This window comes from Pelmatolapia mariae, linkage group LG16_19, assembly GCF_036321145.2.
Source record: "Pelmatolapia mariae isolate MD_Pm_ZW linkage group LG16_19, Pm_UMD_F_2, whole genome shotgun sequence".
In the NCBI taxonomy this organism is placed as follows: domain Eukaryota; kingdom Metazoa; phylum Chordata; class Actinopteri; order Cichliformes; family Cichlidae; genus Pelmatolapia; species Pelmatolapia mariae.
Window position 1 is genome coordinate 14,154,570 of NC_086241.1, and position 15,801 is coordinate 14,170,370.

Sequence of the window (15,801 nt, forward strand, 5' to 3'; positions counted from 1 at the left end):
GGAATACAGACCAATGAGAGGATGCTCGAGACCTTTGCACATTACTGTAGTCCTATGGAGGCTACACTGTATACTTTATTATACCCAGAAGTTTGTATACTTTTATTTTTTACTATAAAATATTACTGTGTTGGCTTTTAAACCGGCTCTTCTCCTTCCTGTTGACAGGCAGGCTCTCAAAGTTACTGCATTAACATCTTCAGACTTGAGGTTTTACATGCTCTGTTCTGCTGCTGTATTATTCCACTGATTGCGCCTTCTTCCGGTATGAATACCTGCCCGTGGTGTACGTGCTGGTTGCACTTCCTTCGGTTACAAGCCTCGGTGCTCAGAGAGAAGGCGGAGATTCTCGAAGACGAGCGAGTGGAGAAAACCGCAGCTCCGGGCGGAGCGGGTGAAAAGAGCAAACATTCCCCCTCAGCTGTATACTGTGGGTGTCACCGCTGGAAGTTACGATCTGCTCAGGAGAAACCTGCAAACGAGGAAGAGGCAGCTAGATTCCCTAGGATCAAGACACTAAGAGCTAATTTTACTCTCCCAGCCGACGGGTTTTATTTTTTGATATTCTCTCTTTTTTTGTAGCTGCGAGGAGAAGAGATTAAAAATGTCTTTGATGGACTTGGAGAAGTTGAAGATGACGTGCGCTGGTCGGGCCATGGCAGTGCTGACCAGCGGTGGAGATGCACAAGGTGACCTCACAGCTCGAACATATATGTGTGGATGTAAACCCGTGTTTGTGTGGTGGGAAAACGTGGCTAGGTCGAGGGCTGAGGTGACAGCAGCTGGTAGTCAGCTCGGAATAGCAGCTGGATGATTAGGGATCAAAGGTCATACAGTAACTACGAGTTTATAGTAATACTTGTTTACTTTACCTGCTGCAGCAATAATCTGATGTTTGCATTCGTACATCAGTAATTCCAAGCCAATCCAATATAATGCACTATTGTGGAATAATAGCAGTACTTTAAGATGTGGTTATATGCCCATGCTTTTTGCCTTCACAGTACCGTTTATAAGCATTTTCAGGGGTGTAAAACACTTCAGTGTTAGTGCTGCTTAAAGGCCAGACCCTTCTGTCTCCCCTTTGAACTCACACAGTGTATCTGTTTCTGACTAATCAAAGCCTCCCATTGTCTATTGCTGCGGTCAGAGAAGATAACAGATAATGAAGTCATACCCACCTTACCGTTTGATTGCCCCATGCAGGGCTGTGATGCAACAGCCTGTGTACAAAGACCCAAGAAGAGGAAGATCTAACACTTTTTGTCCTTGATTTAGGGATGAATGCTGCCGTCCGAGCTGTGACCAGGATGGGCATTTATGTGGGGGCCAAAGTCTATCTCATTCATGAGGTAAACAAGCTTTATATGTAACCCTCTTTGCATTAAAAAATGGGACAATAAAGATAGAGGTGTAGTCCCCAAGTGGGACAGATGAAACGTTCTTTGTAATGGCCAGCAGGGGGCGACTCGTCAGACGACAACTCCTATAAAATAACTCATAAAGAAGTTTTACCCATCACTTTACTGCCACTTTCAAAACATGAATGCTGTATTTGTTTTACCTTGATTCAGCATTATTATTTAGGGCGTGGCTAATGTATGCGGTTTCTCAGGTAGAAAAACCCTCTGTAGTTAAGTAAATTATCAGTTTATTATAATAATAATAATAATAATAATAATGGATTGCATTTATATAGCGCTTTTCAAGGCACCCAAAGCGCTTTACAATTCCACTATTCATTCACTCTCACATTCACACACTGGTGGAGGCAAGCTACGGTTACCTTATTGCTTCTTATTGCAAGTACATTTTGTTTTTAGTTGTTTTTTTGGTAGACAAATGTAGAATACTAATTTATTGAACAATAAAGAACTGAGTAGGGCAGTTTCCCTGTTGCCTGGCAACTCAACAGGCAGTCGCCCCAGAAAAAAAGACCATCAGCCCCGGCTTATCCAATCTAGTACCAACTGCAAAAGTAGTGAAAACTGGGTGACCAGATTGAACAAAGTGGACATGTATTTGAATGCAACTTTTCAAACTCTCTTGGTAAATAAATACAAAAGGAATAAAAGCAAGTTAAAGTTTGTTCGTATGGTGTCATGTGATAGTTTTTACATACTCCTATATTCTTATTTTACTGTTATTTCAGCTGCTGTTCTGTCTGGTAACAGTCTTCATTCGTAGATTGGAATAGCTTTTATGAGCCATATCAGACTATTTGAGCAATTTTTAGTGATTTATGTCACATAAAATACAGTGCAAAAAAATAACTTGCAAAAAAGAGACAATTTTGAGTATATATTGGCTTTTTATTTTCTTTGTGGTGTTTTTCTATCGTATTCACCAAACTCTGCAATGCTAGTGACTTTTTGGTAACTTGTAACTTTTACTGACGGGCTAGACAGGCTAACCTTTATTTGATTTTAATCATTTATATGCAGTGGGTAAAAAGCCAGACTTTTGAAAACTGAGTGTCTTGCAAAATCAGTCAAAATGTTGGACACTGTCTAAAGATATGGAGCAGGAGGAGAATGAGTAAACTTAATGAAGGGCATCTGAAGTAAAATCTGTGTGGCAAACCCCTGTAGATAAGAGAGGAGTTGAAAGTACCTGTAGTATGCTGTGTTATTTTGACTCTGGCCATCTTTTACATATAAATGCAGCTTATGAACACTCTGAGATTGTTCTTTTTTCATTGCTTGACTGTCCTCTATAATAATTTCTTTTCCTCAGGGTTACCAGGGCTTGGTGGATGGGGGAGACAACATCAAACTGGCCCACTGGCACAGTGTGACCAACATTATTCAGCTGGTAGGTTAAAATATTACTATGGTTAAAGGTAGCTGTTATAAGAGACGATATTCAGCACAGAGTAAAAGTTATTTTGCTACAAAACACTTCAGGAGTAGACATTTCCATATCAAGCATGGGCAGTGTGACACTGAGCCACCATACAGGACATGGACACTTAAGCAGCTAATTAAATTCAGCCATCATGGATTTTACTCGTTAAATTTATGGAGGACCTAATTTAGGAATTAATTGTCAGTTTCCTATTTTTGCTCTCTCTAAGACCCTTAAGGATCTCCTTAAAAATTCATGTGGCTTATGTCTGAAAAGAATTTGAATTTTTGTTGTTGTTTTTCTGAGCTTAAATCTTTCTCTATTTCTCTCTTTTTTTTATAGTTTTATTGTTATTATTTCATCCATGTCTTCTCGTCTCTTCTCTTCCTATTACTGGTTGTAACCTGGTAAGGAGCTTTGCTGCATGCGCTTTTAGCCTAATCAGACGCAGGCTGCACTATTCAGAGTGAATTTTAAAGCGGCTCCACTGTTGTTGTTGTTTTTTTTGTTTTGTTTTTTTAAAGTTTTATTAAATTTATTCATCAAAGGTGTTGCAAAGCATGTGCTGTCTATTGTTCCCAAGGATTTCTATTGATTTGATGCCTGTATGCCGCTGAAAGCCATCTTTTCCAGCTTTGTGAACACCTGATTAATTTTTTTCAAGATTGGCACAAACAATAATTTGGATTCAAGGATCATGAACGGATTGGAATTTGGTGATCAAAGGTCACCGGGACATTTGTTGCCATAATTCAGACATTTATTATGACAAATTTAATACAAATATCTTAAAACAAAAGGATAAAGTGTTGACATTTTTTATCCAAATAGCCAAAGGTTCCCTTATTTTTACAGCCTTTATCCAGTGCCAAAGAGAGGTAGCGTGTGACCATATTTCACATATGTGAACTGTGTTTTGTTTGGGTGCCCACCTTGAAACTGTAGTGGCTGTAGATAAAATGTGTTTGAGCCCAGTATAGTAGATCTCCTATGCTGCTGGGTTGAAAGTGCTAATGAAGCATCCATGTTTTAGAAGTTGTCACATCCAGATCTGAAGCGTTGTTTGCTCTCTGATGCAATTTTTATATGACGTCAGAATGAGCTTTATTGGCCAAACGTAAATATGCTGAATAACTTTTATTAAATTCCTTCAAAACATCTCACTACATTTATGTTATGAGTTCCAACAGACATGGATGCAAACTGCAGCTTGCCTGGTTAGCAGAGTCTTTCAGTGTGAGGTAGTAATTGTAGTTTACCACCAGATTATCTGCCAGAGTATCCTGTTTGCAGGTAAATCTAATCTGTGTGTACCTGTGGTTCCCAACCTTCTAATGTTGTGCGTGTCCTCCTCCCCAGGTTTATGCATTCTGAGAGGTCAAAACCAAAACAATTGGAAAAAAATCAAATTATTTAACAACTAGCTGTTTGAATTTTGTATCCACCAAAACCGGGAACCATTGCTTTGATTGATCTCACTGATCTAAAAATGCCTGATTAAAATATTCTGTCTGCCTTAGTTTGGTTTTTGACTTGTTTTACATCTCTGCTGCAGGGTGGGACCGTGATAGGCAGTGCCCGCTGCAAGGCCTTTATGACGCGTGAGGGTAGAGTTTCCGCCGCCTTCAACCTGGTTAAGAAAGGCATCACCAACCTGTGCGTGTGTGGCGGCGACGGCAGCCTTACCGGAGCCAACATCTTCCGCAATGAGTGGAGCGATCTACTCGATGAACTCGTAAAGAAAGGTGAGTGTCGCTCAAGAAAATCAAACTACTCAGAGTGCATATTAGAAACAAGAAGTGGAGTCATTTTTTTAAGGGGGTGGGTAATTGTTGAAGTCTCAGAAACGTGTTTGGAGTTTATTTAATTTCAACACTTGTGTGTGTGTTACTTCAGGAAGGATCACAGACACTATGGCTAAGCAGCATTATAACTTGAACATCGTGGGCCTCGTCGGCTCCATAGACAACGACTTCTGCGGCACCGACATGACCATCGGTGCCGACTCTGCGCTGCACCGCATCATGGAGATAATTGACGCCATAATGACCACTGCACAGAGGTGAGCCGCTGGGTAATTCGGAACAGCACTGAAGCGCCTGGTGTTTCATAAAAGCAGCATGCACAAGGTCACTGGATAAATGAGTAATTAGTAAATGAGTTACAGGAAGGAAGATGTGTCGAGCACACCACATGTGCTGCAGTGCCACTTCAAAGGAGCAGATTTATGGTAGTAAACATACTGCATGTAGATCAAGAAAAGATTAGTCAGCGATTAAGTAATGCCAAACATTTTGTGGTTCCAGCTTTTCACGTGTGTGTTGGGTTTTTTTTAGTAGTTGTATTCAGTTACTTGAACAGATATGGAGTAATGCTAATGATTAAGCATTACTTAATCTCAGCCCTATCAGAGTTATCTGAATATACCTGCACAGTGAATGACTAACTCTTAATGGAATGCGGTCCTTTGCACCATTCAAGGCTTTTGGCATGACATCCGTCTTGCCCAGACTTGCCTTCTCAGACACCAGCATGTTCTTTGTGTGTTTGCTGACATGCTTTGTGGAAAAGAGCCTCACTGTAACTGTTTTGTACTTCCTACAGCCACCAACGTGCATTTGTTTTGGAAGTGATGGGACGGCACTGCGGGTGAGAGTTGCACTTTAACCCATTTTGCTATCCCATATGCACTGCAGCTGCATGCAGCTCTTGTTATGCATTAACTGTCCTTTTATTCTTTGTTACAACTTTAGGTATTTGGCTTTAGTGTCAGCTCTGGCATCAGGGGCAGACTGGGTTTTTATTCCAGAGGCTCCACCTCAGGAGGGCTGGGAGGACAATATGTGTGCCCGTCTAGAGGGGGTAAGACACAAGTCCAGACTGTATGTTAGCCCCATGCATATACTGATTTACATTCACTGTGTGTATTCACATGACAGGTTTGGCCTGTTTCAAAGTAAACGAATTGGGCATAGTGTCAGTTTAAGCATGCCATGAAAGCAGGACAGTTTGCTAATGTCATACAAGCATCTGTGCATCTGCAAGGCACTGTGCAAACCAAGTGGGCTCTGTCCTGTGAGGATCTTGCCTCTCCTGTTGCCACCTCCAGCTTTTTTTGTGTACATAGAGTAGTACAGGAAGCTCTCCCTAAATTTATGGTATTCATTTTTTAAAAGTTCCCAAACAGAGCTGTTTCTACAGATAAATTACTCCAGATGGAAATAACAGTCCTCCTTTGACTGTAGTTGTTCTGACTTTAAAGAACTCGGACACAGGTTTGTGCTTGATGACACAATAACATGTTTTACCCGTTTCCTTCTAGAGCCGCACAAGCGAGGGGTCTAGAATGAACATCATAATCGTCGCAGAAGGAGCCATTGACAGAAATGGCAAGCCCATCTCCTCAAATTATATAAAAGATGTAAGTCAGACAACGCACATTAATGCAGCACTACAATCTGAATATATCAGATACTGATTTATAGATTGTTTATTTCACTCCTGCAAAAGTAGGCTGTAGTTTTTCTTGGCGACAGCTGTTGCTGAGAACTTTTTGAAATGCATAAAACGCTGAAATTCTTCCATGTGTTTGTTTTTAAGCTGGTGCAGAAGAGACTGGGTTATGATACCAGAGTGACAGTACTCGGCCACGTTCAGCGGGGAGGAATTCCCTCAGCGTTTGACAGAATGCTGGTAAGCTGAACAAAAGATTTCATATCCATATCAAACTTGTAAATATTGTTGAAGTAATAAATTCAGGGACATTAACAAAAATAACTGCGTCTCAAAGCTATTCTGTCAATATTCCTGATTGTTCCTTTTGACTGACCATTAAACCATTAAAATGATAATTAAACACAATTTAACACAATGAACCTGCACTGCTAACAAGTGGCCACAATCAGACCTAACACAAACTGATTACACGAAGAAAACTAGCACAGGATGTTTCTGTGTGTGGCATAATACACAACAAGATGACCTGATACCCATAATAAAATAATCTATTGATGCATACTAAAATAGGCTGCCTGAATAGATTAAAAAAATTCTAATTAGTATAAGGTTAATTCCCAGTATTCAATGTCAGTGCTGTCTAAATTGCACATATATCAAAACACATGTGTTTCCAGAGCAGCATATTGGGTGTGGAAGCGGTCGTCGCCCTGATGGAGGCTACTCCTGAAACCCCCGCCTGTGTCATCGGCCTGTCGGGCAACCAAGCGGTCCGCCTCCCTCTGGTGGAGTGTGTGGAGATGGTGAGTCTCTCTCCTGTCCTCGTGTAATTTATGTGTAATGAACAGAACAGGTCAGAAGTGAGATGCTGAGCTCTGGTTTTACTGCACCACCCTTTGCAGACTAAGTTGGTGCAGACTGCCATGAATGAGAAGAGGTTTGATGAAGCCATTAAACTGCGTGGAGGGTGAGAGTTTAGATTTATGTCACCTTATTGTTTTTATTACAAATTAAAAAAAACTAAACTAACGATGTACTTTTAGGAGTTTTGAGAGCAACTGGAACATCTACAAGAGTCTCGCTTTCCACAAGCCTCCTCAGTCTAAAGTAGGTCTGGAGGACTTGTAGACAGTTTAAGCCATAAATTATGTGAAATGATCACAGAATTTAATCTTGGTGTTCTCTTTTGTGTCTGACTTATGCTTCCTCAGAGCAACTTCTCTTTTGCTATTCTGAACGTGGGAGCTCCGGCGGCAGGAATGAATGCTGCAGTGAGGTCGGCGGTGAGATCAGGGCTCTCTCGTGGACACAAAGTCTACGGGGTCAATGATGGCTTTCTGGGACTTGCCGATGGAGCGGTGAGGCTGTGATTTTTTGTTTTGTTTTGTTTGTTTTTTTAACACTGAAGGAGATTTTAGCAGTTCCACAGTAACCTGTGTGAGACTGAAAGGAAACTGTTCTCCAACCTGTCTGTCTGCAGGTGTTTGAGATGGAATGGCACAGTGTGGCTGGATGGACGGGCCAAGGAAGCTCACTGCTGGGGACGAAACGGTGAGTGGTTCACTGATATGAATCACTTTACCTGATCTTAACCTAACGTAGCAGTGGCTTAGATTTTGCCATATGCTGATGACAAGTTTTGTTTCATTTCCTTCCTCAGGACTCTTCCCAACTCTCACCTGGGGAAGATTGTGGAAACCATCACCAAGTTCCAAATCTCAGCTCTGCTTGTAATTGGAGGGTTTGAGGTATAAGAAGCACGAAAGTGTCAAATCTAAATTATTCGAGCCATAAGTTACCGTGTTAATATTGACCTGTATCTCTTTGACTTTCAAAGGGGTACCAAGGTGTGCTTGAGCTCTATGAGGCCCGGACTCACTACGATGAGCTCTGCATCCCCATGGTCATTATCCCTGCTACCATTAGCAACAACGTCCCGGGAACTTTCTTCAGTGTGGGTACAGACACTGCTGTCAATTGTGCAATGGAGGTAGGGCTCAGCAGAAATGTATTTTTGTATGCCATTCTGTACAAATGTTGTTCTTTGCAGTGTTAAGTTTGAAATCACAACTGCTTTGACCTTTAATGTTTGTTCATTTTTATTATAATTTTGTGTATAAACCAAATAGAAACATTTAGTGTTTGAGATGTTATCTTCCAACTTTGAAGACACGGAAAATGAAACAGTGCGGTACAGTTTATCACTCTAAACCTATATTAATAGTGGACCCTCACAGGTTACATTGCTGGGCGATCGTGGCTCAAGAGTTGGGAGTTCGCCTTGTAATCGGAAGGTTGCCGGTTCGAGCCCCGGCTTGGACAGTCTCGGTCGTTGTGTCCTTGGGCAAGACACTTCACCCGTTGCCTACTGGTGGTGGTCAGAGGGCCCGGTGGCGCCAGTGTCCGGCAGCCTCGCTGTCAGTGCGCCCCAGGGTGGCTGTGGCAATTCAACAGGCATGTAGACATCAGAATGGGGAAAAAAAGCATGGTTAATGGTGCCAGACAGGCTGATATGAGTATTTCAGAAGCAGCTGATGTAATTGGATTTCCCAACAAAACCGTCTCTAGAGTTTCAAGAGAATGGTGCCAAACGGAAAATATCTTAAAATATCATATTACAACCAAGGTATGTTGAAGAGCATCTCTGAACGCACAACACGTCAAACCATGAAGCAACCTTGTACCAAAATAGCTAAGAACTGGAAACCTCAGGCTACAGTTCAGGCAGGTTCACCAAAATTGGCCAAGACTGGAAATTTTTTGGACTAATGAGTCACAGATTTTGCTGTGACATTTGGATGGCAGGGTCAGAACTTAAACATTTCTACACTTTAATAACCACTTGCAGAACTTTGCTATAAACCTCCTTTTTATGACCCAATTTCAAATTCTTCTGCAGAGTTGTGACAAGATCAAACAGTCTGCCAGTGGGACCAAGAGACGTGTGTTTGTGGTGGAGACCATGGGTGGGTACTGTGGATATCTGGCATCCGCTACTGGCATAGCAGTGGGTGCTGATGCAGCCTACATCTTTGAAGACCCCTTTAACATCCATGACCTTAAGGTAAAAGAAAAAGAAGAAAAAGATATTGCCTAAAGTCATTTTTGTGATGTTCACAGCACTGTTTCCTCTAATAATGTGAACTGTTTGCAGACAAATGTGGAGCACTTATCTGAAAAGATGAAGAAAGATGTCCAACGAGGTCTAATCCTGAGGTACGTAACATTTTATACAGTCAACAAAATTTAAACAAGTGACAAATTAAAGGAAAAAGCTGTATTGCATGTATCCTTTTTCCTACAATGAGGGCACAAGGAGGTCACTGAATAGTTTGATAAGTCTAAAAATTGAGGAACTCATGCAGCAATTTGATAGTCACCCAATCTGAGCCCAAATGAACAACAATGGGAGATTTAAAATCGACATGTTAGGCAGCACTCACAGGACTGTCTTCAGGTAGAACAGTACAGCTTTAGTTTTAGTTTGCAGCTATTTACTCATAGAATAGAAGATGTATTATGTATTTTGACTTCATTATTTCACTCTGTGTTCCATGTGAAGCACACAAATTGAAGAATTGATGTATTTATGGATGGATTCAAATGGTGGAAATGAGTTTCCCGCCCATGCGACCAGATACCGGATAAGCAGCAGAAAATTATGGATAATTATTGTATAAGTGCCACATCAGTTTTCATAATTGTCTATCTGAGCCTGCATCCAATAACACTGTGGCACTCCTTTGTTAATCATGTTCTCTGTCATGACAGGAATGAAAAATGCCATGAAAACTACACTACAGATTTCATCCATAAGCTGTATTCATCAGAAGGGCAGGGCATCTTTGACTGCAGAGTCAACGTGTTAGGACACCTCCAGCAGGTATGGATCAGTTTTCCAACTTTGAGTTGTAGTCAAAAGCCTACATAGACTCGTCATGGGAATGATTGTTTTGTGCTTTTGATTTCTTTGAGCTGTTCTGTTTTTATTGATTGTACAGCATCTTTAACGACTTAAAAAAAACAACAATTAAGTGTATGTGTTTGAATTAATTTTGGATTTTTTTTTTTTATCAACATGCTGGACAGTGCTCTCGGGAATGTCTTCAGGTTGAATGAGTTTCGATGTCTTGCTAAATCCACTTTACTACGCTTTACGCTTTAAATTAACACCCAACTGCAGTTAAAAAAGCTGATGAAAACATCCTTGAATATTATCATTTTATTTCTGGTTTATGCTATCCTCATGTTTGTCTCCAAATTTCAACTATTTAGCTGTTGAACTGAGATGAAGTTAAAGAATTTGGAGGTAGTCCTCCTTTATTATTCCGTTCACTTTTTGCAATGTACCAGTACTACTGGCAGCAAAAAAGACCCAAAGCATGATGCTGGTACTGTGTTCTTAGGTTCAAAAGTCTGACTTTTATTCCTCCAAATTTACCTCTTTTCATTGTGGCCAAAAAGGTCAATCTTTGTCTCATCTGACCATAAGTCTTTTATCCAGAAAGCTTTTGACTTGTCCATGTCAAGTTTGAAGGTGTCAATTTTGGAGAAAGGGTTTCTTTCTTGGCCTGTACCCTTATAGTTCATAGTGTTGTAAAATTTGATTCACTGTGGACAATGATGCTGGTGTTCCAGCAGTTTCCAGTTCATGGCAGGCTTGAGCCTTGGTGGTTCCTGAAAATTCTAACCAGTTTCCTCTCATCTGAGAGTGACAGTTTGGATCTTCTTCCAGACCTTGGGAAAGCGGTGAAACATCCACATAGCTTGAACTGACGATCTTGGAATCTGTGGTTGGTCAGAAATGGCTCCAAGTCACAATACTTCTTAGATCGTCACTAAGTTCCTTGGACCTTCCCATTGTACTGAGTCAATCCAATGAGTGCTGTCAAACAAAAACCTTTTTATTCTAGCAGAGAAACTACCACTGTAGTCAATCATGATCATTGAGGAGAAGCTAATAGTCCTTGACCTCGCCAAGCTAAAAGCCATTTTAGAACCTTTTGTACATATATATTTGAACCTGCGTGTATACTTTTGACCTTGTGTGGAGAGAAAATCAAAAAATAATTCATCATTCCTGGAAAAACAGTTGAAAGAGATCATTAAAAGCCCCAAATCAACATGACATTCACGCCCCTGATGAGTATATGTAAATGTCTGACCTCAACTGCAATTGGCATTTTGATGTGATAATTCTGTTCTCGGTTTGGGCTGTAGGGCGGGGCACCTTCTCCCTTTGATAGAAATTTTGGCACGAAGCTGGGCGTAAAAGCTATCGAGTGGCTTTCAGAGAAACTGACTGAAAACTACAGACAAGGTAGGTTTACTGCAGGTTGTGGATGGCATTGATAGAACATGAAGCAATCCTGAATCAAACATCAGGTGTATTGACTGAATTTTTTTCCACCAGGCCGAGTGTTTGCCAACTCACCAGAAACAGCATGTGTCATCGGCCTCAACAGGAAGGTTGTCTCATTCACCCCTGTCACTGAACTGAAGGAAATAACCGATTTTGAGTAAGTAATACAAAAAAATCTAAAATGGGCTGCTTTTGGAAAACAAATTGTCTTGTTTATTAATTATTATCCTTTTAATCTCCAAGGCACCGGATGCCCAAGGTAGAGTGGTGGTTAAAACTGCGGCCCATGCTAAAGATGTTGGCCAAGTACCAAACCAGCTTCAATGAATATGTCCCAGGAGAGATTGAACATGTGACTCGACGCTCCATCAGCATTGACAGTGGATTCTAAGCTCTCTGTAAAATGGCAGCATGCTTTGCACCTTTTAGCTTTTATCCCTTCATTTTTTAATTCTCATCATCACATATCATATTTAACCTTTCTTCACAAGCGTGGGCTTTCAATTTGACTGTCTGACTTCTTGTTTTCACGTAAAGATATTTCAATGCTTTCCATCAAAATGCAGAACTCCCTTGCTCTGCCCTCTGATATACCGGATAACCTGATGGATTCACTGGTTTTGTGTGCTCCTTCTTGCACTAAAGTTGCTTTTATTTGCTCAGAGAAGTTCTGGTCATGATCCAATTTGTGCCCAGACTTTTTTGTGTGTGCTTAAGGGGCATACTGTATGGGCACAATAGGTGGTGGGACCTTTACTCCATGCCCATCTCTTAAACTTGAATGACCATGAATATACTTTCTAAATGCCAGCACTGATCTCACCTGTGTACCAGTATTTATTTGACGAGGAATTCAGCACAAAGGTTTTCTTATCGTGCCAAGATCCAAGGGAGGCATTGTATATTTAAACCACCGCTCAACAGACAGTCATGAGTGCCACTGAACAAAACATTTTATAGACTAACTACTGACTGTGCCATGAAACAAGACTGTATGCAAGGTGTTATGAATGCTTTCTCTCCAAAATCATGAGTGAATGAGCCAGAAATCATATGATAAGGGAATCTTTTTAACAGTTTTATTACAGAGTTTTATTAATATTTTATTAGCTATAAATAAGAGCTACTAAATGTTTATTGAGATACTCTTATATACTCTTATTTAACACATGAAATGTCTGAATGTGACTGAAAGGGCCAGTTAAGTGTCTTTGTTTGTTTGTTTTAATACTGTTCGACTGAAAACTGCTTCTGCCTTTTAAACTGAACAGCAAACAACAAAATATGAACACACACCTGTAAACAAACTAAACTTCACAAACTGTTTCACGTGAACAATGAAATCTGTAAAGGAATATGAACTTACGTGTGTATTATTGCTCTTTAGTCTCTATATCTGTCTTAAATAAAATTCTATTGAACTCTATTAGAAATCAGTTAATTGTTGTTTGAATTTTCACTTTAGGTTAAACCTGCAAATTAATAATGACCGCTCAACAGAGCAAAGAATGTTTTTGCTATTTCAGCTCCCACTAATGTCACAACATAAGAAGATTAGTGTGAAAATGAAGATGGAAGAACTTGAAAAAACTTTTACAGCTCTTAGAAATTGAATGAAAATGGAAAATCATTTCCACTACTTTCTTTTTTAGCTGATTGAGGGCTCTTGGCGGCAAAAGCAAACTGGAAGTCCTCGCATGTCTCTGGTTGGTCAAACAGGAATTGAGGGCCTGTAAAATCATATACAGCACACATCAGTGGTCCAAAACGACACACCACACAAACACATTGTGGTTTGATACTTACTGCTTGAAGATTTAGATTCAGTGGTTTTCTAGAAACGGTTAATCACAGTTTAGTATTTTTGTTCCAAAACTGAGACGACATGAAGTAGAGAAGGCTTTCAGTGAAAAAAACATTACCTTCTCAGTGAACAAAGATCCAGTGAAACCGAAAAAGTCCTGCAAAGAAACCTGGAGGTAATTCCAAAAGCAGGAAAATACTGTTTTCTGTCTTAATTGTTTGTTGAAAGCAACTGGACGTTTTGGGGGATTTTTTGGTTCATGAGAACGTTTCAAGCCAAGAGGAATCTGACATATTTAGCCTCCCGGAGTTGGTCCTGAGAGTTGCTGGCCCATCCTGTCATAAGGGGTGTTAAAGGTCACAGAAGCAATGGTGTGAATTCTCTGCAAAACACTGGCCCTCCCACATGGGTCACGGTGTGAGTTGCAGTTGAAACGAGAGTTAATAATAGTTTTGTACTTTATAATCAGTTTTCATTGTTTTTTCATTTTGACTATTTGTTTTTAGTTAAGTTTAGGTTCAGTTGTTTTCCAGAGTTTTGTTTCAGTGTAGTTTTTACTGTATGAAAACAATAAAAAGTTTGGTTGTAATTTACTTTTTATTAGACTCAGTGTTAGTTTTACTCTTTTTAATTATTACTGTACAAGGAGGCCATATGTCAGAAGCAATATTTAGGAAAACACATCCAACAATGCCTCATCGGGAAAGCTATAGTAACATTTTTACCAAAGTAACAGATACCAAAAACTAAGGATATTTCATTATTTTTCCTTATTTATTCCTCTTTTTAATCTTGTTTTATTTTATTTTCCAAGTTCACAAAATTGTTTATGTTAGTTTAAATTATTTTAGCTTTTAGGTTTATTTTAGTTACCACTGTTGTTTGTGCTGTGACAATAAAAGTGATCTATTTTGATTTGATTTGATTTAACTATAATAACTTCGGCTGAAAACACCAGTAAAGTTATCTCAAGACTGCATTTTAAGTAGAAAGTTTAAGATTTTAGAACTAACACAGCCTCTTGGATGGGAAATAAAACATCGTCATGAGCCAAAAAAGACGTCCAGTTTCCCTAAACTCAAGCCTGTAAGACACCATGAGCTGAAAACCTACACAGTGATTTCTGTGAGATCATTTATTCCTCACCTCCTCCTGTGATGAGCCCACATCAAATCCAAATCCAGGAAAGCCTGGTGTGTTGGGATCAGAGTTCAGAGAGAACAAGAAAGCTGGAGATTTGGTCTGAGAGCTCCCTTGATCTTTGGAGCTGGCTGGGCTAAAGCTACAGTGAACACACGAAAACCAGTTGTCAGGACTTGAGTGAGTGTAATTCAAAGCATCAGAACACTCATCCAAAGTCTTACTTAAATGAGAATGTCGGGGTTGAAGACGCAATTGTCATTTTTGACTGAGGATCAGTCTCCTGAGATGGAGGCTGAGAAGAAGTAGCGGGTTCCTCATCGTGCTTGTCACGTGGTGGCTGCTCTTCATGTGTAGCTGCTCCCTTCTCCATCTCACTCTCAAAAATCTCCCCTGCATAGAAAACTGTGGGCAGCTTCTCCTGTCGAGGGGGTCAAAGCATTTCCAACAGTTAGGATGGATACTTGTAAAAGTGGGTTTTCCATTGTGGCAATACTGTTCTGTGGAGTGACTCGAGCAACTTGAGATTTTTCTGGAAACACACACGGCCTCTAAACTTCTCAGATACAGTAGAATAGATTATTAAAAGTCTTAAAAATTGTATTTCATTGATAAAAATGTCAAAATCATACTTGGCAGGTCTGGACTACATTTCCCACAAAACAGCACATTACGGTCTATTGTTAGATTACCTCGTAAACCCTACAACCCCAGCTTTTCATGTAGGTTTCTGACAAACAGTGGTAATTTCTAATCCTGTGCTGGGTTTCTATATGATAAGCAGTGCGGCTTCTAGTAAAGGCATACAAAACTGTGGAATGCCTTTAATTCCTTCCTCAATAGCAAGCAACTACCTATTTATAACACACACCGCTGTGGAGACCTTAAAACCAGTATTTGCAAGGTAAACTAGGACAGCAAGAAGAAATAACAAGAAAAAAGAAAAAGTTATACATTTAATACATTTGGCAAATTTGTTTGATTAATTGGTTTAGGTGTATTAGCAGAAATGGCAAGTATAGTAAACTAAAAATCAGAAAACCTGGTGTTCTTGTGAAGTCTCCTCTTCCTGCTCCTCAGTGTGCATGTCCACTGGCTGATTCTGGTCTGAAGAAGCAAATATTCTGTTCATGTGGTTTGATTAACATGATCATTCAAACTAAACTCATGGCACCAGAGAGGTGCACCACAA

General features: G+C 40.1%; 1 protein-coding gene across 1 annotated transcript; it reads left to right on the forward strand.

Annotated features, from left to right (window-relative positions):
* Positions 1-474: 474 nt before the first annotated feature.
* On the forward strand, positions 475-13,058 carry pfkla (phosphofructokinase, liver a). The gene is made up of 22 exons (XM_063499189.1): positions 475-689; positions 1,279-1,352; positions 2,737-2,814; positions 4,403-4,592; positions 4,744-4,909; positions 5,452-5,496; positions 5,601-5,709; positions 6,170-6,268; positions 6,448-6,540; positions 6,981-7,106; positions 7,206-7,270; positions 7,347-7,410; positions 7,515-7,661; positions 7,784-7,854; positions 7,964-8,051; positions 8,141-8,293; positions 9,203-9,367; positions 9,458-9,519; positions 10,075-10,186; positions 11,524-11,623; positions 11,717-11,822; positions 11,909-13,058. Exons 1-22 carry the CDS (start codon positions 605-607, stop codon positions 12,054-12,056), a joined length of 2,346 nt encoding a protein of 781 aa, XP_063355259.1. The 5' UTR covers positions 475-604; the 3' UTR covers positions 12,057-13,058.
* The last annotated feature ends 2,743 nt before the right edge of the window (positions 13,059-15,801 follow it).

Coding starts and splice junctions, on each gene's coding strand:
- pfkla (XM_063499189.1), top strand. CDS start 605: ATGTCTTTGATGGACTTGGAGAAGTTGAAGATGACGTGCGCTGGTCGG. Junction 6,269..6,447: donor CCTCAAATTATATAAAAGAT/GTAAGTCAGACA, acceptor TTTGTTTTTAAG/CTGGTGCAGAAGAGACTGGG. Junction 6,541..6,980: donor CAGCGTTTGACAGAATGCTG/GTAAGCTGAACA, acceptor ATGTGTTTCCAG/AGCAGCATATTGGGTGTGGA.